This window comes from Paramormyrops kingsleyae, chromosome 2, assembly GCF_048594095.1.
Source record: "Paramormyrops kingsleyae isolate MSU_618 chromosome 2, PKINGS_0.4, whole genome shotgun sequence".
Lineage (NCBI taxonomy): Eukaryota > Metazoa > Chordata > Actinopteri > Osteoglossiformes > Mormyridae > Paramormyrops > Paramormyrops kingsleyae.
The window spans coordinates 39,039,337-39,064,070 of NC_132798.1; the positions used below are offsets into that span (position 1 = coordinate 39,039,337).

The 24,734-nt window shown below is 42.1% G+C and overlaps 1 protein-coding gene across 1 annotated transcript in view; it reads right to left on the minus strand.

Annotated features, from left to right (window-relative positions):
• Positions 1-24,734, minus strand: part of rbm19 (RNA binding motif protein 19) — a 39,512-nt gene that overhangs the window by 7,487 nt on the left and 7,291 nt on the right. Inside the window, exons 6-23 of the mRNA XM_023845451.2 lie at positions 23,988-24,205; positions 23,367-23,426; positions 23,032-23,110; positions 22,693-22,764; positions 20,761-20,967; positions 20,426-20,556; positions 20,072-20,196; positions 19,819-19,915; positions 19,590-19,700; positions 19,123-19,323; positions 18,637-18,736; positions 18,234-18,361; positions 18,079-18,139; positions 17,911-17,990; positions 17,145-17,200; positions 16,898-17,014; positions 8,521-8,626; positions 4,536-4,656 (exon numbers count right to left, since the gene is read on the minus strand). Coding sequence (XP_023701219.1) covers positions 4,536-4,656; positions 8,521-8,626; positions 16,898-17,014; positions 17,145-17,200; positions 17,911-17,990; positions 18,079-18,139; positions 18,234-18,361; positions 18,637-18,736; positions 19,123-19,323; positions 19,590-19,700; positions 19,819-19,915; positions 20,072-20,196; positions 20,426-20,556; positions 20,761-20,967; positions 22,693-22,764; positions 23,032-23,110; positions 23,367-23,426; positions 23,988-24,205 — 2,070 coding nt within the window. The remainder of the gene's footprint in view (positions 1-4,535; positions 4,657-8,520; positions 8,627-16,897; positions 17,015-17,144; positions 17,201-17,910; positions 17,991-18,078; positions 18,140-18,233; positions 18,362-18,636; positions 18,737-19,122; positions 19,324-19,589; positions 19,701-19,818; positions 19,916-20,071; positions 20,197-20,425; positions 20,557-20,760; positions 20,968-22,692; positions 22,765-23,031; positions 23,111-23,366; positions 23,427-23,987; positions 24,206-24,734) is intronic.

Consider the following 24,734-nt stretch of genomic DNA (forward strand, 5'->3'; position numbering starts at 1 on the left):
TAACGTCATTCATAAATTAATGAGTGATCCAACCCACTCGTTTTTTTCTATGGTCATTCTTTATTTGAACGTTTGCCTACTATTCTGTCACAGAGACAAAGAGGTCACCCAAAAGGACTCACAAAAACAAGCTGAAGAATGATGTTTTAACGATGATGATTATTATAATAGGTTAAGTAGTACTAACCCTTTCAGAAAATGATGAAAAGTTTACCACTTTAACTGTATTTGACTCTCCCTGCTGGCCCCTGGAGGATGCGCTCCCCCTTTGAATCTGGTCCCTCCCAAGGTTTCTTCCTTCTAGGGAGTTTTTCCTTGCCACTGTCGCCTATGGCTTACTCACTGGGGGCTTTGGGTGGGGATGCTGTAAAGCGCTTTGGGACAATGTAATGTTGTGATAATGCGCTATACAAAAATAAATTTGTTGTTGTTGTTGTTGATACTATCATGTCTTTATATTCTTAGCCTTACAAACTTCTTACCCTGAAAAATGGTTTCATATCACTCTAACTGACTTTTAAGAAGCATTTTGAGCACCAAGTGCAGCTCCCGGTTTGGTCAGATCAAGCCCTGAGCTGGAACCACTGATCAGAACATACTACACAAAGCCTGAATAGGAAACTGGCAAAGTAAGATCTGGGGAAGCAAAATACAGTGGTACCTCAGTTCTCAAACTCATTAGAACTCGAATTTCTTAAAAGTCGAACCAACCAGTTTGAAAAAAAAATTACGTAGAGCTCGATCTGAATCTCAGAAGTCAAACCGTGAACGCCTACCTAAGATAACTTAAGATAATACGTGCGGGGAAATGAGTCTCGCAGCACGTCACTCAGCGGAAACAAAGGGTAAAGCTTCAGTCTCAGCCTCGCATTAGCTGTGATAGCATCGTGCATGTTTACACTAACTGAATACATATATTTAGACAGTAAAAATACATTTAGACAATGACAGTAACAGTAATTATTATTATATAATAAAATACATTTTAAAATAAAGATTTCTTATTCATTATTTTAATATTAATAATAAACCATTAATACGTTTAATTATAATAATATTGTTGTGCCGAGCGGGGACGGAACGGAGACAAAGGCGCAGACGTCAGGGTATCGGGGAATACGGGGTTTAATTACAGGTAAGGCAGGCAAAACGCAGATGGACAATACAATGACTGGACTGGGGAAACAAACTGAAACGCGGACGAAATACAAAGGACTAATGACAACAACCAGAAACACTTGATCACACGGGGATTCTACATGGGGTTAACGAGGGGGCGTGGCACACGGAAGGAGCGGACGATCGGGGCAGGACACATTGTTTGGATACATTTATTTTCTTACATTACAAATTACTGTTTTGATAAATGTGCTTAAATGTGTTTAGTATAGTATAGGCTGTTCTTGTTTTATCTGGTTCATTTTGTGTTTAAATGCTAAAAAAACATATTTAGGTATATTTTTTTGGGGCCGGGAACCAATTTATTGGTTTTCCATTATTTCTTATGGGGAAAATTCGATCACACCTCAAACTTTTTAGGATTCGACCTGGAGTTCGGAACAGATTAAATTCAAGCTCTGAGGTACCACTGTACTCACATTCATCATTGGTCACTAAGTTAAGCCATTTACTGTATATTTACTGATCAAATAGTTAAAAATTCTGTACATGCAAACCCATCCTCTCAATAAATACAGATTTAAGGGTTAGGCTTCAGGGATACTGAGGTCAAAGCCTGAACAAGTATTACTAGGCATTTTTAAACTACAAGTTACAGCAATATTATACACCAGGGGTCTCCAACTCCGGTCCTGGAGAGCTACCGTCCAGTAGGTTTTCTATCATACCCGGCTTCTGATGAGCCACACCTGTTCTCAGGTAAATACCAGGAACAAGTGTGGCTCATCAGAAGCCAAGTGGGACAGAAAACCTACTGGATAGTATCTCTCCAGGACCAGAGTTGGAGACCCCTGTTATACACATATCTAGGGCATCTCAAACTACAAAAAGTAGTAGGCTATGGATGCAAAACTGCATGATTCTGGTAACAAAATTCCATGACAACCTCTCTCCTCCATGACAACCTCGCTGCCCCCTGACAATCTCCCTTTCCGAAAACTATGCCCTCACAACCACGATCATGGTGAATTTAAGTAGTAAGACAAGCATGGCTCTACAAGCACAAAGAAACTGGCATACCTCACATACACAGTGAATAAGAATTCCTCCAAAATTGTGTAAATACATACACAAAGCAGTCAAATAAAAATAAAGGACCTTGCTGGACAAGCAGACACAGAGGAAGCGTTTTCCTCGTCGCACTCCTGCTTGACTGACAGGTCATATAGACTAGGCCTACAGTACTGGGCCAGCAGGACAAACTGATGCCTTTTTTTGTCTGTGAAATCAATAAGCAATAATTAGGTTTGATTTTCCCTTTCAGCATTTGACCAGCTCCTCTGCGGCTTCATCCCATTCGCCGGCAGTAATGAGTTGTAGCACAATGACCACAATGGAGATGGGAAATTGGATTTGAAAAACAGTAATAGGAAGCGTCTTGAACCAGAGTGACAGGCAGAAGCGTGCGGCCAGTGAATCCCAGCCATCATTAACACCAACAATGGAGTTTGGAGGGGGTGGGGCTGATGTACAGGGTGCCAATTTATCTTCAATCATTTATACTTCCACATTGGCTCACATGGAGCCACCAAAGAAGAGCTCTAGTGCTGTAGGCCAGGAATCAGAACCAGTAATTGTCAGTCAGGACGAGTGTAACCAGAACTGGACAAGTGATAGAAAGCAGATGAATCACAAATATACAGGTGATGTAGGCAGTCTGTCAACACGTACAGGACACCTAACTAATGGGTAAGACTGCAGGGGGGAATTTGGCAATACAAGATGAACACATCATATCACACAACATAACTGGCTTTAGTGGAAATGGGGCTCAGACCCATCAAAACCCAGCCCCGCACGGAATGGCTATCCCAGGCAGCTTTTTTGAGTCTTTCATCTTTCCATCACTCCCTCAGTTCATCCCTCTCAGTGACAAGCAAGGCCAGCTGTGTCAGAGTGTGGAGATGGACTCAGAGGGCATCGATCGCCCAGCAGGAAACGCTGAAGAGGGAAAGCACAGCTCCGGCAGATTGATTGAGGAGGGAGCCTCCGGACAGCTAAAGATCTCTCTAAACAAACATGTAGAGAGGCGATCAATTGGCAGAGCAAACTCGCACGTTCATACAGCTCTCGAAGTGCCATTATGATGACACAGCTGTACATACTCACTGCCACCAAAAACACACTCTGTGCACAACCAATAAGTGATCACATGTTATCACGCGTAAAATGTCCAAGAGGGTACAGCTAATGTATGGGGATGCAGTATGTAATGATGACACAGTGTGTGATGTAACAATAGGGCTACATGATCAGGAAAAAATCTCATGCGGCATTGATACTGGTACACACTGCAGATGGAGTCTGTACTCACTTAAGATGGAGTCCGTACTCAAACTCCATATGCATGCAGAGCTGGAGGTGAAATTAATCTGCATCACTTCCAGCATTATTGTGTTGAACTATTTAACTGAATTGTTTACCCATTTTATTAAGCAACTGAATCACTAATTTTAATACCACTGAGATCAAATAAATTGGGGAAAAATCAGTTTCTTTAAATCAAAGCATTAACAGCAAAAAAGCAGCATATACAGCAGGTACCATGGGATAATCTTCACCATCTTCACTTTGGCTACGTGGCTCTCAGCCTGTGAGCAGTGTTATCTCCGTAAAAAAAACAACATTCACAAGTACTGGATTTTAAGCTCAAAATTGCTACCAATTAAGTTGACAGCCTTATATAAAGGGCTCTGATACCCTGCCTGACCACATGTCTGCAGCAACTGTGTAATTAATAATGGTCTGGGATCACATGTTTGGTAATGAAGGAAAAATATTCAGTGTTGAGTGCTGTGCCTCTCAAATGGTCTGTAGGCTGTGTTGTGCAGATGTTGGCACATTCTTCTGCAGTAAGGAAGGTGCTACACTCATAGCCATGCACTGGGAAATGTACCCAAAACCGACAAACATTTGAGGTGGGAGTGGAATGTGTTTTTTAAAACCACGTACATTTTTTGTGGTGCTGTTTGAAATATGGGTTCAGAATCAGCCACAATGGCAGAGCGAGTATCACAAAACACCTGCACCACCAACACTTAAGATGAAACTCTACCAAAGAAAGTTCCCTTTCAGAACTTCCCTGCTTTTCCTTACCTGTTCTTAGAGGAAACCCTTTGTTTATCAACAATGTAGTTCCTTCCTAAGCCAAAGCTGGCCACCTTTGATAAATACTGGTGAGTGGTTGGCATTTGTGCTTGTGAGTGTGTGTGATGTAATGCTTGTGAGCGTGTCACACATGATGTAATTCACAATGATCAAATGCTTGTGATCATGCCATATGTGTAGTAATCTGCCTTGATGAAATGCTTGTACGTGTGACACAGGGAACATAGCACACAGGGAAGGCCCCTCACCGTGGAAGTGCTGGGCAGTCTTCCTGCGCAGTGCCTCCAGTGTCTCCTCGGTGTCGGCCCACTCCAGCACCAGACGGCGGCCATACAAGTGTGTGCTGTGACAAAGCGTGGTGAAGGCTTTCTGTGGGGGAGATGAGATTGTCACACATAGAGACACACATGAGTTGCTTTAGTAATAGTCCCCAATTAAGCCTTTTTTTCCAAAGCCAAAACCATTACAACTGATTTGAGGAGAGTGAAAATAATTAGCAAAATGAAAGACTGACAGTCACACATGCACACACACATACACACACAGGTAGGCAAGTATCTAGCTTGCATCACATGCTTACTTCCTGGGAACAAGTCATTAAACCCCCCACCCCGGCTCTCACTCCTATGACCCTGCAGCCTGTGCCCACAGCAGTGGGCGGTGTATGGTTGCCAGGCGCAAATCCGACTGCATGACGCATGCAGATGAGCATCTATTTGGTGCCACTTTACTTAAAGAAAACAGCAATTAGCCACCTAAACTGCTGGCTGTTTATTTAACCTGACAGTGCCGCGCGCTAATGGGGGGGGGGGTCCTCTGACAAGGTGCAAATGCGGCATGCCGAAACAGCTGTTTGCAGCTGCCACAAGATTCTGCTGATGTACAGACGGGGAAATAAATCACATTGTGACTGCTGTTTATCTTGTCAAAGAGTGTTTATTGACAGGCTTCGACCGGCCCGCAGACTGATAGGCCAAGGCAGATGCTGTCCTGTGGCACTGTGCAGGGCACGGAGAGCGCCCTCAGGTGGTCACCAAGTACCTGACTACGAGTGGACTCGCCCACCGCAGGTCCGCAGGACAAACAGCGTGGCTGCATGAATAACTAGCTCCATGTTAGGAACATACAAACAAGTCAAGCCACTTTGCACCCTCCTCCCGCATTACAGCAGGCTAACGGTGCATCCATACCAAAGTCCAGACTTTGATTTAGGGCTGTGCAATATCTAAAAAAAAATATGCAATACAAAATTGATTCATCCCCACCACACATACAGTACACGTGTACCTATCTAAATGGGGGCCTTCCATTCATTTCTACGGGCAAAACCCTCATACCAACAATGACACCCTTAACCCCTACAGAGCCCTAACCTTAACCCTAAGCAGCCAAACACATTTTTACTTTTTTGATTGCATTCACACATTTTTATAAAACTGAGCTTATATGAGGTCAATGTCCCTAAAAGTAAGGAAGTTTCAGGTGATCTATGCAAACCAATACACACAAAGACCTGTACTCATATCTTTGTGGGTACCATCCATTCATTTCTATGAGCAAAACCCTAATCCCAACTACAATGACAACCTTAACCCATACCCAGCCCCTACCTAAAGTAATGTACTATATATCTGAATTTAATAATGTAATGTATATCTGACTCGCACCCATGCATAGACACACACACACAAACAACCAAACGGGGCACTTGAATTTTCTTAGTTGAAAGAAAAATGCCATGACAAAACAAATTTCAGATAAACCGCTAAACAGTTGGATTTAAAACTTGCCAAGCATGAGAGTTGCTGTTTAGCGATGCTGATCCTTATTTTTTAGCCTCTATAGAAGACAACTGATCGGCAGGCAAAATTTACTTATGATTTAAAACATATGAACCATCTAAAACCATATAAAGCAGTAGTTCACAAAATTACGGTAATTACAGCATCAGAAACATTTATTTGAAGGCTGAACTGAAAGACAAATCATTCATCTTTGTTATCTCTGTGTGGAGCTTAGAAGCCTGCTTTGCTGACAAAGGCGATAATTTCCGGTTAGTCACTGTCAGATATCGACATCGGGAGACTTGTCTCAGTCAATTATCGATAATATCACCTAGCCGTAATACTGAGAGCAGCCTCAGTCCCTCAGTATTAATACCAAATCAATGCTGTAAAACACTCCCATTTAAATATTATATTGCTTTGAAATTAACAGGCCTCTTTATGCATTGAACTAACTGCAACAGCCTATAATACAGTTCCAACATTAAACAAGTGACAAGAAAAAGTATGCTACTAGTTAACCCTCCTTTTGCACCAATAACCTCAAAAAAGTGCCTCTGGTATCTGCAGATCAGACCTGAAGGAATTTTTGACCTTTCTTCCTTGCAGAACTGCTTCAGCTGAGCCACATTTTTAGGTTTGGTGTGAACGACTCTCTCATTCCACAGCATCTTTTCGGGTTAAGTTCTAAGCTCTGACAGGACCACTGCAAATGGCAGGTTTTCTTTTTCAAACCACTCTGCAGTAGATTTAGCAATGCTTAGGGTCATTGTCCTGTTGCAATACCCAAGTTCTACTGAGCTTTGGCTGGCAGACAGCCACCCTCGTATTATTCTGCAGGATGCTATGATCATCTAGGGAATTAAAATTTTCCCCTTAACAATGGCAAGCCGTCCAGGCCCTGAGGCAGCAAAGCAGCCCAAAATCATGATGCTCCTCTCCACTGTACTTCACTGTTGGGATATTTTGATGTTGTTATGCGTTGCCCATTTTACAGCACATATAGTGCGGCATGTTCTTGCCAAACAATTCAAACTCAGTTTCATTAGTAAACTAAACATTTCCCCTGTAGTAGTGTGAAGGTGTTCTTTGTAAAACTTTGTAAAAACAGGCAAGCAGCACTATTTTTGGAGAGCAGTGACTTCCTCCACTGTGTCCTGCCACGAACATCGTGTCTGTTCAATGTTTTGTATATGGTAGACTCATGCACAGAAATTTTAACCAGTTCCAATGATTTATTCAAGCCTTTAGCAGTTGCACTACGTTTTTTTTTTTTTTTTCCCTCGGAGTATTCTGCATTGTATCTTTGGAGTCATCTTGGCTGGGCGCCCACTTCAAGGCAGAGTAGCAACAGTACTAAATTGCCTCCATTTACAGACAATTTGTCTATTTGGGGACAGATTAATATCCAAGTTCATTGAGATTACTTTGTAACTCATTCCAGCTTTATGAAAATCAACACTTCTTGATCGTAGGCCTTCTGAGGTAAATTTTTTGTGAGACGTTTCACATCATCAGATACTTCTTATGAACAGCACACACACACACACACAAACTCTTTACATACTCATTGACAGCTGAGACCTCACACTTCTCGATAAATTTGATTCCCCCTCCCACAAGATGATGGAAATTAACACTTCCTCAGACTGATTTTGTGTATACATATGTATAACTGTACACGTGTGAAGCTGGACGAGGAGGGATTTGTGTATCTGTGAGCATGTGTGAGTGTACGGGACCGGGTGTCTTTCTGAGTGTGCGTGTGCACGTGCAGCAGCTCAGGACGCTGCCAGTTGACAAAGCAGGACCCCAGGAGAGGTGTGATCTTGTAATGGTTGGGGTACATTGCATGGCTGGGGGGGGGAGGTGGGGCAGTCGTTACACTCTGTCATTAGGACCATGATCAGGCCGAAAGAGACCAGAGGGGGTACAGCAAGACAGCTGGGTCCTGAGAAAATTGGAAAAAAAAGAGTGAGAATCATTGATAGGGAGCAACAGAGGCCAGCTTTAGAGAGGAGATGGAAGACAAACAGGTCAGGAGTGAGGGGGGCAGACACACAGCAGAACAAAGATGAAAAACAGCAAATGAGTATCTCTCATAGCTGCAGGAGGCAGGAGAGACTGGAAAGAGCAGAAATCCTCGCTGCACTAGTGGTCTGATGGGCACGAGAGCTGAGAGCAGAGACAGGACACTGAAAGGGCCCCATGGCAGTGCTTATAGGGCCCCACAGCAGTGCCGAAAGGGCCCCACGGCAGTGCTGAAAGGGCCCCACGGCAGTGCTGAAAGGGCCCACACCCCCCAGCAAGCCTCACCCAACTATTACTGTGGGTCAAGGCACCCTGGGTGTCAACAACTCAGGCCGACAGAGGGGCCGTGTCAGGCTAGAGGCCCAGTCTGGGGACAGCCTCCCATCAGCGTGGGGACACTAACAGGCAAGGAGCTTACCTTGGCATCCTGCTTGGTGAGGAAGTCCACAAAGCCAAAGCCGCGGTGCGATCCCGTCCCACTCATTTTCTTGGGCAGCCTGACAGTCTTAAGCTCCCCAAAAGTCCTGGAAAATAGATAAGACACAAGCTCACCTACATAATATATCAGCTTGGGGTAATGCATTCACCTGCTGGTCAGCATAACCTGATTACTCCGAAATCACACATGGCAGTTATTTCACATGGGTCCCAAGTGAAGTTCCACAGAACATAATGTGATGTTTATGCCAAAATTACCTGCTTACTTTACTGTCGCGGCTCATAAGAGTGAGAACTACGACAAATGGCGAAGGACAGACAGAGACCGTTTATTGCATACTGAGGAGAGATCTGATTTAGCACATCGCTAACCAGCACTAAGGCACTGACACCCCATAGCATATTTGATTAGCCAATCAGAAGGTTGTTTATTGGGCCATGCATAATAATAGCTGCTGCATTGAATTATTTGCAGATAGAATTTCCAAAAGTAACAAAACACATAATTCTAAATTGCCGTCTTGGTTGGTCTTATCTCCAGTGAGGAACTACTTCTCTGAGACATGGTTCTTTGTACAGAAAGAGATGTTTAGAGAATTTCCATTCCCGGGTGGCTATGCCTGTATGGTACCCTCACAGGGCTTGCGTGTCCTGGCTGCATTTCAGTTGTCAATTTAGGCTGTGTGAAACTTCTGACTATTGTCATCTTCCAGAGTTCCAGAAATAGAAATTTCACTCTTGACAGCCGCATGGCATTTACAGAAGCATCTCCTGATTTAAAAAGTTTAATTTTTATTTCCAAATCAGACCTTTATACTTTCCTCAAACACTTGCAGGGGACAGACTTGTACTGTAGAAAGAGGTTAGTAAAGAGCAGAATCCCCCCACTCACCCTAGAGGCAAGCCCCCCCCCCCCCCAATCACAGCAATCCTGTTAATAAGCTTCCACAGTAGGGCACATTCCCTACAGGTCAGAACTTGGCAGGGAAGTGCAGAGTGAGACTGACAGGAAGCATAGGAGTACCAGAGGCAGCCCTCCACCAATGGATACGTTGCATCTACTGACATCAGGCTGTGACATCATCCCTGGGGTGGCTCACATTGCAGAAATACATTCTGGCACTGGATAGTGCTTCCAGACCCACTTAACAAGAAGGCAGCGGGTGAATGAGGGGTGGGGGGGGGGGCTGTTTAGAGACAGCTTTTAGGATTAACTTTTGACGCTGACTTTTGTCTGGGTGTTAATCTCAGGAAATGTCATGCTACCATGGGCTGGTGAGGGGGTGTCTGGAATATATACAAGCCACAGGGACAGAATTACAATGGAACAGCACATTAAAAATGCTTCCAACTTAAGTGTCTACTGTTAATCTGCACATACAGACTTTATACAAGCTGTTAAAAAAAAGTCTTTACTCACACCAGATTTTATATTTTTATTTTATAATGTATTTTAACACAAAACAGAAGAAAACATATTGGAACAGAAAATCTATGAACCAGACATCCAACATTTTATATATAGTTATTAATTTTAAAATGACTGATATTTGGATGACCACATGCCTGACCAGAATAGGCAGTTAGAAGATCGATGAAGGGATGGACAATTCAGATATTTAACATTTTTAATAAGATGATAAATCTTTCTCAACTGCATTCATTACAGCTACAATATTTAAAACATACCTGATATAAAATGAACAGTTTTTAAATTACTCAAGTCTAATGTACGTCACAAGGGAGGATGCGTTATTGAAATATCAGACTGCTATAAGGCAACTTATAATTGCACCTACCAGTGTGCGCAAGTAAATCTTAAGAGAAATCTAAGAATCTATTCTTTTTTCATTAGTAGGCTGATTATCCCTTGATATCTACTGCTCTCGATCTCTAACCAATTAAAATACTTCACACTTTACATATGTAATTTTACACATTTAACCCCAGATTTTCATTATGCTGTTCATGCCTATTCTGATACATTTTTACTTTTTTGTTTCCTGGGATTGCATATTAAATAATAAGTTCACCCTGTGGGTTAATACCACCCAAACTGTAATTTCTCTCTATTAAAACATTTAAACTCCTTCAATAACTGCATTGTTACTAGGATTTGTGCTATTCAGAATTATGTTTGAGAACACACACCTTTCCGGTTTATACTGTGTCTGGTAATTTTTTAGCAATACATAAATACTATTCCATATTCTTTGAAGGAATTCATATAGATGAAAACACTTTAAAGAACATTCTGGTTTAAAGCCTGGAGACCAGAGTGCTCTTCTCTGAGGCCCACTGCACTTTAACCATCAGAATTGGTACACATGCCGAAATATTTCTTAGGGATTAAGCTTGGTTGTGTGTAAGGACAGGTGTGTCTCGCCAGTACCTAATCCCCACATTTGCATATTAGCATTTACTAATTTACAGTTTAATCCTAACACATGCATGTATTTTGATCCATTATCTATCAGACATGCCACAGCATGTCCACTAAAATGACACATACAAGCAAACTCAGAACACTTTCAGTTAAAGATTAAAGATCATATTCAGCCATCATAATCTTATGCACCTTTTATTTTTTATTTTTTTTAAATAAAATTAAAAAAAAAACTACATTGTTCCATAACAATCATGCCTGAAATCCAGCAGGACAAAGATACCATCTATTAAGGCTTTAGCAGGGAGAGCACTACCCCACAGAGGACCACAGTGATCCTGCAGCTCTCTCTGCTTCTGCTGTAATTTGCATCCTGCTGCAGCCAATTAAAACCGGTGCGGCCATGTTAATTGAATGTAATTGTTTGAAAATGATAGACACAGAATCATGCTTCATTCGAATGGATTTTTAACTGGATTCTCATTAGGACAAGATTGGATTCAGCTACCTTTGGTAGCCTCTTTCATTTACCCACACAAGCACTCTTTCCATGGTGCTGTCTATATAATAAGGAAGAATATTCCAGTTCATCAGATAACTATCTGCATTTTCGCTAATTTGATGAGTAAAGTTCTGAGCTCTCTCTACCGCACATACCATAACACGCTTCGTTTAGACACTAAATTTCTTTCAGTCGTGTTCATTTTAATACCCTCCCAGGCATTTAAATGGTATGAATAAACTCTTAATACACAAAACTAATACAATCATCAGGACAGTGAAGCTGAGCACAAATAAAGCCCAAGCCAATGAGACAAAAGTCAGCTGCAGACCCTGCAGTATCCACGCTCACATTTCTAAGCGCAACAGACTCGGCAGCCGCCTTCCAAAAACCAACTGAGCCGTTTGCGCTGCTCAGTCTATGTCATAAAATCCTTTGCTTGATAGGATATTACTTTTAATAGTACACCATTCCAAAAGGGCGAAATGGTTGGGTGGAAAGAGGGAGAGCGAAGTGGGAGTGATACAGTCAATATGTGGTTTGTGGACAACAGTGATTCCAACATGCCATTTCTAAACCAAACAAAATGGTTCCTCACAGAGAGCAAGGTGAGCGGACCACTACACACACAGGCAAGCAGCTCCATCCATCTGTCCATCAAAAGCAGGGACACTGAGGTATGTTACAAGAGCAAGGGACACACCAGAATAAAGCCGTCAGGAAAGCAAAACTGAGGGACAGAGGAGGAATTGTGGTCAGGAAGCGTGTTCAGAGTCAATGACGAATGAACGAGTCCAAAAGACCTGGATCACGCTCAGGCCAATTGACAGTGACATGGCTAAGCACAGCCAGGGGGTGCTCGGCTTGGGAAGCATTTGAGGAGCTTGGGAAACAGGAGTGGAACAACTGCCCTGCCTGAGGCTTCTCAGCACTTGTGAGAACATCTAGCCACCAGCGAGACAACCTGTGCAGAGAAGAGAGGGCAGGACCCAACCATGGCAGAAAATCCTAGGTAGATTAACTATCTATTTAATGTTTTTAGACCACTAATCAAATTTGCAGTTTCAAACAGACGGTCGGCTACCTCAACTTTCAGAATGTCACTAAAATGCTATGTAGTCATTTATGACTAAGCTTATGAATAAGCTGTTATACATAAACAAAATTAAGATAAACTATATGCAAATACTGACACAGCTCATGCTGTTGGTCAATGGCTAAGAACGATTAAAAAAATAAAACCAACACTGCAGTAACACTGCCAAACCATAATGCAGAGCACACAGACATTTTATAAACCCCTTTACTGGACCCAGAAAGTACCACTGCCCCCTGCTGGTTCCAATTGGACACTGCAGGCTACCCCCATCCTCTGTAAATCAGTTTTCCCCTTGTTGTTGTCTAGGTGCACCAATTTCTCCATATTAGCGATGACTCATAATCTTCGAAAAATTTCTGCAACTCTGAGTGGCTTACAGCTGCAAAGTCAGCATACAGGTTGCATAATCAGAACTAGCACTGAGGGAGCCTGGTCCAGAGGTCCACTCAAGTGCAGCTTACATAAACCATACTACCCAATAAATGACATGTCTTATAACCAGGGATACAGATAACTGGTACGCAAGGATGAATTAGCTGTAAAACAGTTGTAACAGCGTAGACGCGTACTTATATGTACGTTTGCGCTGTTATGACAAGAAATGCATTTTAACCTTTATATGGCTAATTTGTACTTTAATAACAGTGTAAAGGTTAAGAAGCATAGCAATTTCTTGTCATAGCAAAGGAAACCTACATGATATAAGCATCTGCGCTGTTACAACAAAAAATTGCTGCCTGTGTCGCTTTACACAGTACCAGTTATCAGTGTTCCTGTTTATAACAAAAAAACTGTTTGGATCAGAAAATCAGGAAAGAATTACCTTTCATATCGGTTTGTGTGTATAATTAAAAAAAACTATTATTAGGCATGAATAAAAAAGTGACACCTAACAATGTGGTGAAAGATGAAAATGAAGATGCAGGATGTAGCTGAGTCCCCCTGCATAGGCTAAAGCAAAAACAGGAGCCGCTAGATAGAGGAAAGACCCGCCTCCCGGACCAAGGCCCATTAACCTGCCTCGACACTGCATTGGCTCCATCCATTACCCATCAGGCCCATCAGCGCCGTGTGCAGCCAGGCGTGCCACATAAAGATGACGAAGCATGGGCGCCTCTGCAGCAGGCACCTCCTTCACCAGTCACTCAGGAGATAGGGAGCGTCATAAACTTCTTCAGTGTAAATACACACACACATGAGGATGCACAGGAGCAAGGCTCGCCTCCACACACACACACAGATATACACAGACACACACAAGTTTGTAATTATATCTTTGTGGGGGCTGTCCATTCATTTCTATGGGGAAAACTCAAATCCCGATGACCCTTACCGAGCCCTAACCTTACCTATAAACAAGCAAACAAAAGATGAGACTTTTGGCATTTTTTGATTTTTGATTGCATTCACAGATCTTTATGGGCACCCGAAAAATGGTCCCCACAATGTCAGGTTTTTATCATACCGTGGGGGACATTTGGTCCCCACAATGTAATATAAATACAATCCACACATACACACAGACAGTTGTCCATTCATTTCTATGAGAAGAACCATAATCCCAACAATGACATTAACCCCTACCCAGCCTAAACCTTAACCATAATTAACCAAACAAAATACAAGTTTAGTTTTTTGATTGCAGTTACAGATTTTTATAAGTAAAAAGGTCTCCACAATGTTCACACACACACACACACACACACACACACAAGCTCCCGTCATGCACCAACCCCCGCAGAGTCACTTAATCACTCGGCTGCTTCAAATACAGTTCAGTAGAGCCCCACGGCACTATTGGAAATAAGCATAAACAGAATAGCAGCACAGATCTCAGCTGGGTGTGGCCCAAAGCACCATTAAGGTGCTCAGCCACATCATATACACACCTAAGATCAGTCAATAGTAGGGCTGCAGCTATCGATTATTTTAGTAATTGAGTATTTTATCGATTATTCCATCGATTAATCGGATAAGAAATACTTTTGTCTTAAAGAGCAATAGTAACTATTCAAAAAAGCAAAAATAGACAGGTCTCTTAAAATGAACAACTCATGGGTTTCCTTTTTAGGATCATTTTTAATGATTGAACTCCATACCACAACTGACAAAAAAACTAAACCCATTTAGTGCATTTATGTACATATTTGCTGTTTTTTTTTTTTTTTTTTTTTAAAGAAAACACTTTCTTAAATGCAAAAATAAATAAAATAATGTTAAATAAAATTACTGAAAAAAGATATACGTATATCTTAAACTAAGGCATAAATTAAAATGGCCTTTACTCTCTGTATTCTTGTACATTTATAGAAGGCATAAAAAAAGTTCTGACAGGATTGTATGTCCTGGATGAGGTAGAAATGGTGTGTACATGTTCATGTGTGTGTAAGTGAATGTGAGTGAGCACATTGCTCAAAATGCTGTCTGTCAACTCAGCAGCTTGCTGAACTGAACATGGTGAAGCTGCCCGAACAAAGCTGTCCATAAGACACTGTGATTTACTGAAAAAGAGAAGAAATAATAATAATTCAGTGTCTCAGAGTTTTACTGGCCCAAGGCTCTTGGGATAGGGGGTGGGTGGGTAATTTTTATATTATATTTATATTATATTATTTATATTATAATTGTGTCATATTATTCATATTAATCTAAATCTGCAAAATAATATTACTAAAGCCTTGAAATAGATCTAGTTGAGTACACCCTTTAGACTGACCCCTGCATGCTGCAGGTATCACTGCGACAAAGTGTGACGGCTGCTGTCAGCCTGCTGCAAGTTGCCAAATTTAAATATTGTGTCAAACTAAGCTAACAATTTATCTGCATACAAACAGCTTCTATTTTAACTTGTATGGTTTTACTGTAGCTTTGCTGATGTGGAAGACAAACGGCAGTGGATATGAGCAGCTGAAAACATCGCTTATCTTCACCTTTCAGCTTGTTGAACAGCTGGTTTGTACAGTACAGTAAAGGTTTAGTAGCGATTTTCACTGCTGTTGTGTTATTAGTGTTTTTGTTGAGGAAAAATAGGGGTTGCTTGGGCTGAATCTTGTTATACTTTTTTATTCACACATATGCCCATAAATACGTTTCTATCGCAGGTCTATTTTTAGCCGCAAATATGAGTGAAACGCTCATGCTTATCTTGTATTGGTTCCACTCTGTGGACTGGATGCATAGACTGGGTGCTTTCTGTTGAGTTGTTGAATCATCAACGTTTTGTTATTGTGGTAAGCTAATTCAGTTTTACAATGGATACACTGTACAGTATTTTCGCTTTTCTTTTGTTTGAAATGGTCCCAAACTTTAGACATTTTTCGTCTCTTTCTCTGATTTTCCTTGCTATTTTCTCTGTCTTCCTCCATCGCGCCATCAGATCAAACCTGCTACATGTAATGCAGCGCAAGCACACTGTGCGACAGTAATAATCCTCCGGGTGAAACACAGTGATTACTAAGCAGTACACAGTCGTGCGGATTACACGAAGCATCGAAGCAAAGAATTTGCATCGAGGATTTTTTGTAATCGAGATATTCGAGTTACTTGATGAATCATTGCAGCTCTAGTCAATAGTTTGACTAAGCCTGCTTGAAACCATCATTATCTATGATTTAAATGGTAGACACTTTGATCTTATGGTTAATGAGTTGTTCATTGTCCATAGGCCCTTTGCCACCGCAGGAACTTTTCAGGAACCAGCAACTTCTGTTGCATTCCCTCCACAGGAACTAGGCCCAATTGTCATTTCTGAACCATTTTTAATCCCTACTCCAGGGTAGGTACTTTTCGTTTGACTAGGAACTGCTGGGGTGGCGTTTATAGCCATAAGGATTACAGCCATCAGGATCATTCATCAACAAGGTAGCAACCCAAAACAAACCTGCAAAAAAAGTTCTATGATTCCCTGCTGAAATTTGTTAACTAATTGCCTCCGGTTTGTGAAGCTGTTTTCAGGTCAAAGGTGGCACTATTGTGGAACCCAACATTCAAAGACATTTTTTAGTTCTCAAACACTCATCTGGTACTCCTTTTGCTTTGTAAACTGTAAATTATTTCAGGTATTTACAAAAATAAATGTTATTAATATTACTATAGTAATAATAATGTGCAAAACATTAAACCTAGATTCCTAGTAAAATGTATGTATGCCACACCTTATACATTTATGCTTTTACTCTGTCTTCATCACATTTCCCAGGGCAGGAAGTTCTTCCACAGTGCACACAAACAGTAACCCGAGTCCCCCTTGTGGGCTTATTGTAGAATTGCAACATACATGGTCATATTCCAAAAACAGAAGCCACTTGCTGTTGCAGCCCAGGTGCATGCAGGGCACCAGAATGGAGAAAATGAAGTGCGGGGGGGCTTACCCGAAGAGCTCTCGCAGCTCCTTAGCTGTGGCCTGGAAGGGGATGTTCCGGACCAGGATCTTGGAGCTGGTCTGCTTTTTGGCCGCCTGCTTCTTTTGGGAGCTTGGTGGGACAGACCTGGGGGAGGGGGGGCAGGGCAAAGGCTCACAGCATGGACAGGCAGGTGGGGGGGGTGGGGGTGAAGTGCTGGGGGTGTGAGTCTGCCAGGCCTACGAGGGGCATAGGCATGGGCAAGGGGCCCACTTACCTGTTGACCCTTTCGGAAAGCTTCAGCTCCAGCTGATGCTCATCCACCATGCAGTGCTGGTGGGGTGGGGGGGGGAGAGAGACTAGTTACAGGTCACACTGAACCAAGACACCTCACCACTACATCTGTGGGGAGCTTACTCAAAACACAACCATTACTCTTAACATGACCATGGAAGACTGAGCAGGTGAAATGTACATAATAACACAATTTTACAGTACTCACAGCAGAGCACATTTACATTCTGTGTATACCTTTATACAAAACCAGACTCCATGCCAATACAAGACATGAATTATCCCATATTTCTTTAGTTATTACATTACAGGCTGAACCGCATATACCTGCCCCGTAGTCCCACGGGCCACTAGAGGCTGCTCATGCTCAGTACTGAGCCATGGACCAATGGAAAACACTGGCGGTTAAATCGAAAGGCATTAACAGTTTGAATATGCACTTTAGACATTTGTGTCAGCCAACATAATGAACTAGATAACACAGAAATGCACAAGTCAACTTGTGTCAAAATCCAGATGTCATTCAATATTGCAGTTTATCTTAGGCAGAAGACCAATAAATCATAATGCAGTATTTTCTTTCCCTTGAAAATGTTAGACACAATAGTCTTAAATACATTTTGATTACTAATATGTCACGTTGAAAATAAATTTACATTAAAAATTAAACCCAGATGAAGTGGCATTCTGAATTAAACGCACAGCCAATAATGACCTTGGACCAATGACAGCAGGTAGAACTCAGGTACCTGAAGCTGTCTCAGGGCCTTCTGTGCTGCCTTGGGGGTCTTATACTCAACAAAGCCATAACCCATGGAAAGCAGAACACCTGAGAGGTTAACATGGGAGAGGACAATTACAGCAGTGATTCAGAACATGATAGCGAGCTGTGATCTACAGCACAAAGAGGAGCAGACCTGTTTTATCTTTCTTTTTGGAGATGGTACAGCTCCTCACAGGACCACACTTGGAGAAGACCTGTTTATGAACAGAGGAAGAACACAATGAAGGACAGCATGTTTAGAGATTCTGATTAATAAAACATCACATGCCATCCATATTCTGGATCCACCTCCGCCAAGGTCTCCTCTTTGGTGTGGAAGTTCAGGTTCTTAATGAAGAGTGTGCAGCCTGGCAAACTCTCCTCCTCATCCTCACTACTCTCCTCTTGGGATAGGCTTTGGTCCTGAGATGGAGGGACTGAATAATGCAAAAAAAAAAAAATGTATGTGCGTGTTTTTTGCCTTTAACCCCATTCCCTTTAACAGTAAGCAAGAAGAGGGTTTTATGAAAATCTTATTATTGGCATTGCAAAACATATTGATTTGCTACATGGATGGTTTACATACTTTATTGACAGGAAAAGACTAAATATGGAACAAGCATGAAGAGAGAAATAAAAGTTGTGCTCCTTACCGATGCTAAAGCTAGATGGCTCTCCCAGGCTAGCGGTAAATAAAAGAGCTTTGAGTTACCTGGGTCAGTTTCCGCAGAAGGCCTCTCAGCCCTGTCCGGTGGAGGTGCGGAGAAGACCCCCATGGGAGCCCATTCCAAATACAGCGGAACATGCTGAAACTGGAGAAAAGGAAGTAATGTGATGCGAGTCAAAGATGTGAAGCACATGACATGAGCCAGAGAGAGAGAGAGAATGAAAGGGTCAAGAGCTGATGTGTAACCAGAGTGTTAGAGTGTTTAACCTGCACTGTGAATCTGCTCAGCAAATACGCACAAGCACCCCGATTAAGGGCATCAAATACACCAATCAAGAGGGAACCATTTTTTAATATTAATTAGAATTAAATTTAAAAGCTCTTTGTTTAACAGCTCTTAAAGCACATTTTTAGGATTCATTATGTTCTATGACCTTAACCTTTCACCTTCAGCCTTCAGGTCTAAAAAGTGCAGACATGATGATACCCATAGTCTCCCCTCCCCTCTCACACATAGCCTGTGGGACACACCTTGGTGTAGGCTAGCCTGGTAAAGGCCTTTTTAGCCTCTGTAGGCTCCAGGAACTCCACGATGGCAGTGAGTCCCGATGGGGGCAGGAGTACACGCCCAAGCGAGCCATGAGGGGAGAAGAGGGCTTCCAGCTCAGCAGCCTGGACCCCTGCCGGAAGGTTCTTCACAAGCAGGACCGTATTACTGCGGGAGCCCGAGGCCTACAAAGGGACAGCAGCCAAACACAGACACAAGCACAGACATAACTGACGAGACAAGCCGTCAAAGGTAGAAGACAGGCAATTCTGTTCAGTTGAATTAGTCTTCTATACAAAACCACTACAAGTTAGGCTACTGGAAAGCAAAATGTAACGTACAATATCACCACTCTAAGGGCAACCACAATAGACCAAACAGAGAAAATTACATAAAAGAACAGGTGAAAAATCTATTACCAGAGATGTTATTACATATGACAAACCCCTACCTGACTGAAGGAGTCCAGACAGATTTGATTTTCCAGTAGAAACTGCCGTGTTTCCTGGACGATCTGCGTCTCACCCAGGGCCATCCTCACAGCCAGACTGCCCTGAGACTCCTGAAGAGCAGGATCACGTTTAAATGACAGAGGGCATGCTGATGGTTCACTCACGCACAGCCTGCATATCATGCGACACTTCTGGACTTTAATGTCACAAAAAAAAATTTTCACTCACATGATTGAGAACTTGGCTTTTGGATGTGTTGTACTTCTCAGCAATGACATCTGCTACTGCACTAGTGCCCAGAAACAGCGTGTTCCAGTTGTGGGAGCTGAGTGCACCAGAAAAAAAAGACTTTAAAAACAAGGACACCAACATTACTGTTTTCTTAGCAAAAAGTCAAGATCCCTACAGAAGCATCCCTTCAAAGGCGGCAATGAAATTAACTTGGAGCTAGCACGTGCATTGCCATGGAGAGAGTACCCACCTGCTACTGGCTGCCTTTTGCTTGGCATCCCTCTGGTTTTTGTACGAGGAGGAGCCAGGACCCAAGGGGCCTGAATTCTGGTTCTCCTTCTTCATAGTGGAAGGCATGATGTGTAGCATGCGGCCCTGAGATTCACAAGCCATAAGATCACAGGGCATGCAGCCTCTTGAATTATCATTAATACTATGATCTCATCTACTATCTTGCCAGCAAAAAGCTTCATACTACTTACTATTATGTCTATGAGCAATGCTCCATATGAACACTACTCTATACAATTTGCAAGCTGCCCTGTGAAAGAATACCACAACAGAAATTAGAAAGTATGACACAATATTTCCAAGATAGGCCCACCTGGAAAACATGGCCATCCATTTCGGCAAGGGCGTGGACGGCATCCTCCGGAATCATGTAGGTGACGAAGGCGAAACCCTTGGGTTTCTTGGTCAGGCTGTCAATAGGGAAGTGGATCTCTGACAGGGGACCTTAGAAAAACAAGGTTAGGGGGACGGACGGAAAATGAGAATAAACTGCGTCTTAAACACTGCAGGACAAAACATCTCACCATTACTACCACATCATGGAGACACACTGGATGATTGGGATGATTTTCTGTGTAAAAGTTGTTAACTGAAGCAATTCACAAAGACAACAATTTACACAACACAATGGTTACCATGGCAACATACCATACTTAGTGAAGATGTCAGACAGCTCCTGCTCAGTGCAGGTGTACGGCAGGTTCCGGATGAAAAGCCTGCCTGACTCAGACACATCTTCCTCTTCCTCATCCTCCCTTAGCTCCCGCTGGAAGTTGCGCTGCTGGGCATGCATAGTCCCTGGCCGAGACTCTTTCTTGCTGGAGCTGGTGCAGAACACCTCAATGTAGCGCCCTCCTGGGGATGCAGGCAGTCATTCCACCATTAGGGCACAAGAGAATTTTGCTACCAGCTGCATTGCCTGTCATCACCATGTGAACAATCTGATATTATCCTTTGCTAATGAAACTCAAGGTCTTGCAGAACCAAGGAACACAGGCAGCTGAGGACCAAGCTTCAGAAAAGTGCTTTCCTATTAATATTCATAATAGGCTAGTAAAGTTTCAGCAGGCATCGTCTGACTTATGGTAGAAGAATCTCATTCTGAATACTGCAGTCATCCTACTTGGTTCAGGAATAAAAGGTCCTCACTACCATAATTAAAAAAAAAATTAAAGAACTTTTAAAAGCATACTTTGCAGTAGGAAATATCCCTTTGCAACTACAGATTAAATTAATTCCAAACAAAGCCATTATCATTAAATATTTAAGAACAATACTACATGGAACAATACTACTACTGGCTAGACTTTACCAGTCTTATTTACCAGACTTTACCAGTGTTATTCCTAAACAATTGCATTAACTCCTGGGTCTTACAGACTAGCATTTTAAACAATGCCAGAAATTTAAATGACAGGACACAGCTATGCTTCACCTATATGCCATCAGTCAAAAATGTTCCCACCCTTTACACAATCTTCAGTTCACAATTTAATACATTTACATGCAACATCTGATAATGACGTCTGGGTCTGTCAATCCTATAGGTGACATAGGCAGCACAGGGAACTTCTAAGGGGTCAGATTAAATCGGCCAATCAGTTTAACTGATAGAAAAATAGTCAGTGGCAGCCCCTGTCCCATCCATAGGCACTTTACCCACTCTAGGAACCTTTTCCAGGAACCAGGAACTTCTGCCATGTTCCTACTGCAGCAACTTGGAGTGCTTGAAGGTCCTAGGACAGGGGTGTGCAATCTTATCCAGAAAGGGCCACTGTGTATGGGAGTTTTCGCTGCAACTCCCTAATTATTATTATTAATTAGAGGACTGATTGGCTGAAGAATCCTCACACCTGGCATTTGAACAGCTGACCTAAAAGTTACTCCAAAAACCGGCATACACACCGGCCCTTTGTGGATAAGATTGCCCACCCCTGGCCACTGTGCAGGACTTGTATCTCTCATTCAAGATGAATTGATGCTGTACTGGCTGCAAAGAGAGGCCTTACATCACACAAATAAATTATTGTGATCTTAAACCAGGTATTTCAGTTTCATTGTCCAACCCCTGTACTTCTAACATTACCGATGCGGCAGTGAAACTTGTCAGCGCTTATTAGCGGAATAACGTTACATCTTTTTTTATTCTGTGGATCTACTGGCTAGATTTAATGATGAAATTATAAACGATACAGGCTTTATAAACAAGATATAAATAAAATGCTATGTCCAGTTAAATCCAGACAGGATTTGCCGTAGCGTATTTTCGGACTGTGCATTTGATCCCCCACAATAACTAATAACTAACAAAATGACTTGTTCATCCTCCATCATTTTTGGGTGGTGGTAATATTTGCTAGTCTAATCTATAAGCTTTTTGTGTCTGCCATGCTTATTTAGCATGAAGGTCTAAGTTCCTGTTGCGCGGTGGGAAAGCAACACATGAAAGTGGCCAGAAGCTACAAAAGTTTCCAGTTCAGATGACCCAGGAGCTGGAAACCAGGAACTAGGTTCCTGAACTTCAGTGGGAAAGTGCTCATACTACATCCTTGGCAAAGCCACGAATCTGGGGTCACCCACCCATGTAGTCTTTGTTCTTGAGAAGGGCCTTTGTGACCTCCTCCTGTGAGCGTAGGTCCACATACACATAGCCTAACCACAAAAAGGACAAGACAGACAAAATCAATGTTTAATGACAATGGATGCTTTTTATTATTAGGAATAATACTAATTATAGTTGAATTTATTTTTTTTCCATCTGTTAAGGCTATAACATAAACTACAACTAACTATAACATAAAAATTATTAATAGGACCAATATAATAGATAAAAAAATAAAAAAAATAAATTAGGAACAGTATGGGCAAAATCCTGTTTTCTAATGTGAATAAAGATATTAGGATACATAAACACATAACCTGTCATGTCGCCTTTGCTGTTCCTCACAATACGGATGGCAACAGGCTTCAGCGGAGTCATGAACTCTCGCACTTGTTGCTTGAAAAAACAAAGAGCCAATTAACCATCACCAAAGCACTCATGACTGAGTGAGACATGATTGTGGACTAAACAACATATTAAGTTAAGTTAACTAGATATTCTATGCTAGCTATGTCATTAACTTAGCATTTCTATGAATCTGAAAAGGCACCTGATTAAATGTGCAGAGAAACCACTATACAGAGGTCAAACACTTAAAAAACAAATATGCTCTTAGTCCCTTAGCAACCCTGCACCCCACTCGACCACTCACCTCCTTGACATTGAAAGGAGCACCACGAAGCTTAACTGTAAAATCCGTAGCGGGCTTCATCTGTGGGGAAAAGAATGGTGTAAGGAATGAAGGCATCACACTGACATTACAGCGATTCACATGTGAAAAGTACATAGTCCCCTTCTGAGTACTCAACATTTTATACTCAAAGTCCACCAAAAGTGGTACTCTAACATCAGGCCAGAGATGAGGAGTACTTCCGCTCAACATTTGATCATGAAAAGTTTTCAATTCCCGTACATTTTACTAGAAGGTTCTATGTATGACCTCTCACGGCAGGCTTGTCTTTTCAGTCCCCTTGAAGTCCAATTATACCAGAGGTGCATTACATGGTGTTTTACCTTAATGGGTGTCATGCTAACAATTAGAACTAGGAGAAAATGCTAAATAGTTAAATAAGAAAAATTATCAAGTTCAATGAAGCGTATAAGTGTTAGTATAGGGAAGATCAGCATTTATATCTCCTGGACTGTGGTAGGGAAGCTCTTAAGGAATAACTGCAGCCTAATATTTTACAGGTTTACATATTCAACATCCTTTAGTTTTTTTAACATGAGACCATCAGCAGTCTTGTTTATTTTGACTGGAATAGATACTCACTTGCTTTATGTCCATCTTGCCATGCCTCCCCTTCTCTTTGTGGGTGTGAACAGTATCTCTGTTGCCACTTTCATAAGCACTGTCAGTGCAATGGCTGACAGCAGACCCCCCCACGTCCCCATCATCACGCTCAAGCTCATCCTCATGCACGGTCGCCACCTTAGAGCGCAGATACTCCATGTCAGAAAGCCCAGTCTTCAGGGCATCTGTGGCAGAATCTGAGCAGGAATTACACGGGATCACTCAGAGTGGAGAACAAAAACACAACGACTTACAATGCTCAAAAAAACTGTACCAAAACTGGTATAGTACTTACAGAACTGTAATGTGTTTAAATGGACTATTCTTTGATGTAACACATACACCATAGAGCCAAAACATTATGACCATGTGCCTAATGTACTGTTGACACCAAAATAGCTTTGACCAACAAGGCATAGATTCATCAAGACCTCTGAAGGCATCCTGTGGTATCTGCCACCAAGATATCAGCAGCAGATCCATAAAGTCCCTTAAGCTGCGAGGTGGAGCCACCTCAGATCGGATTTGCTGGTACCGCACATCCCAGGATTCAGTATTCAAAAGAATTCAGATCTGCAGAATCTGGTGGCCACGGAAACACTGTGAACTCTTCATCAGCTCCGACAACCATTCCTGAACGGTTCATGCAGTGTGGCAGGGCACATTATCCCACTGACAGATGCGTCTGCCATCTGGGAATACCATTGTCATGAACAGGTGTATGTG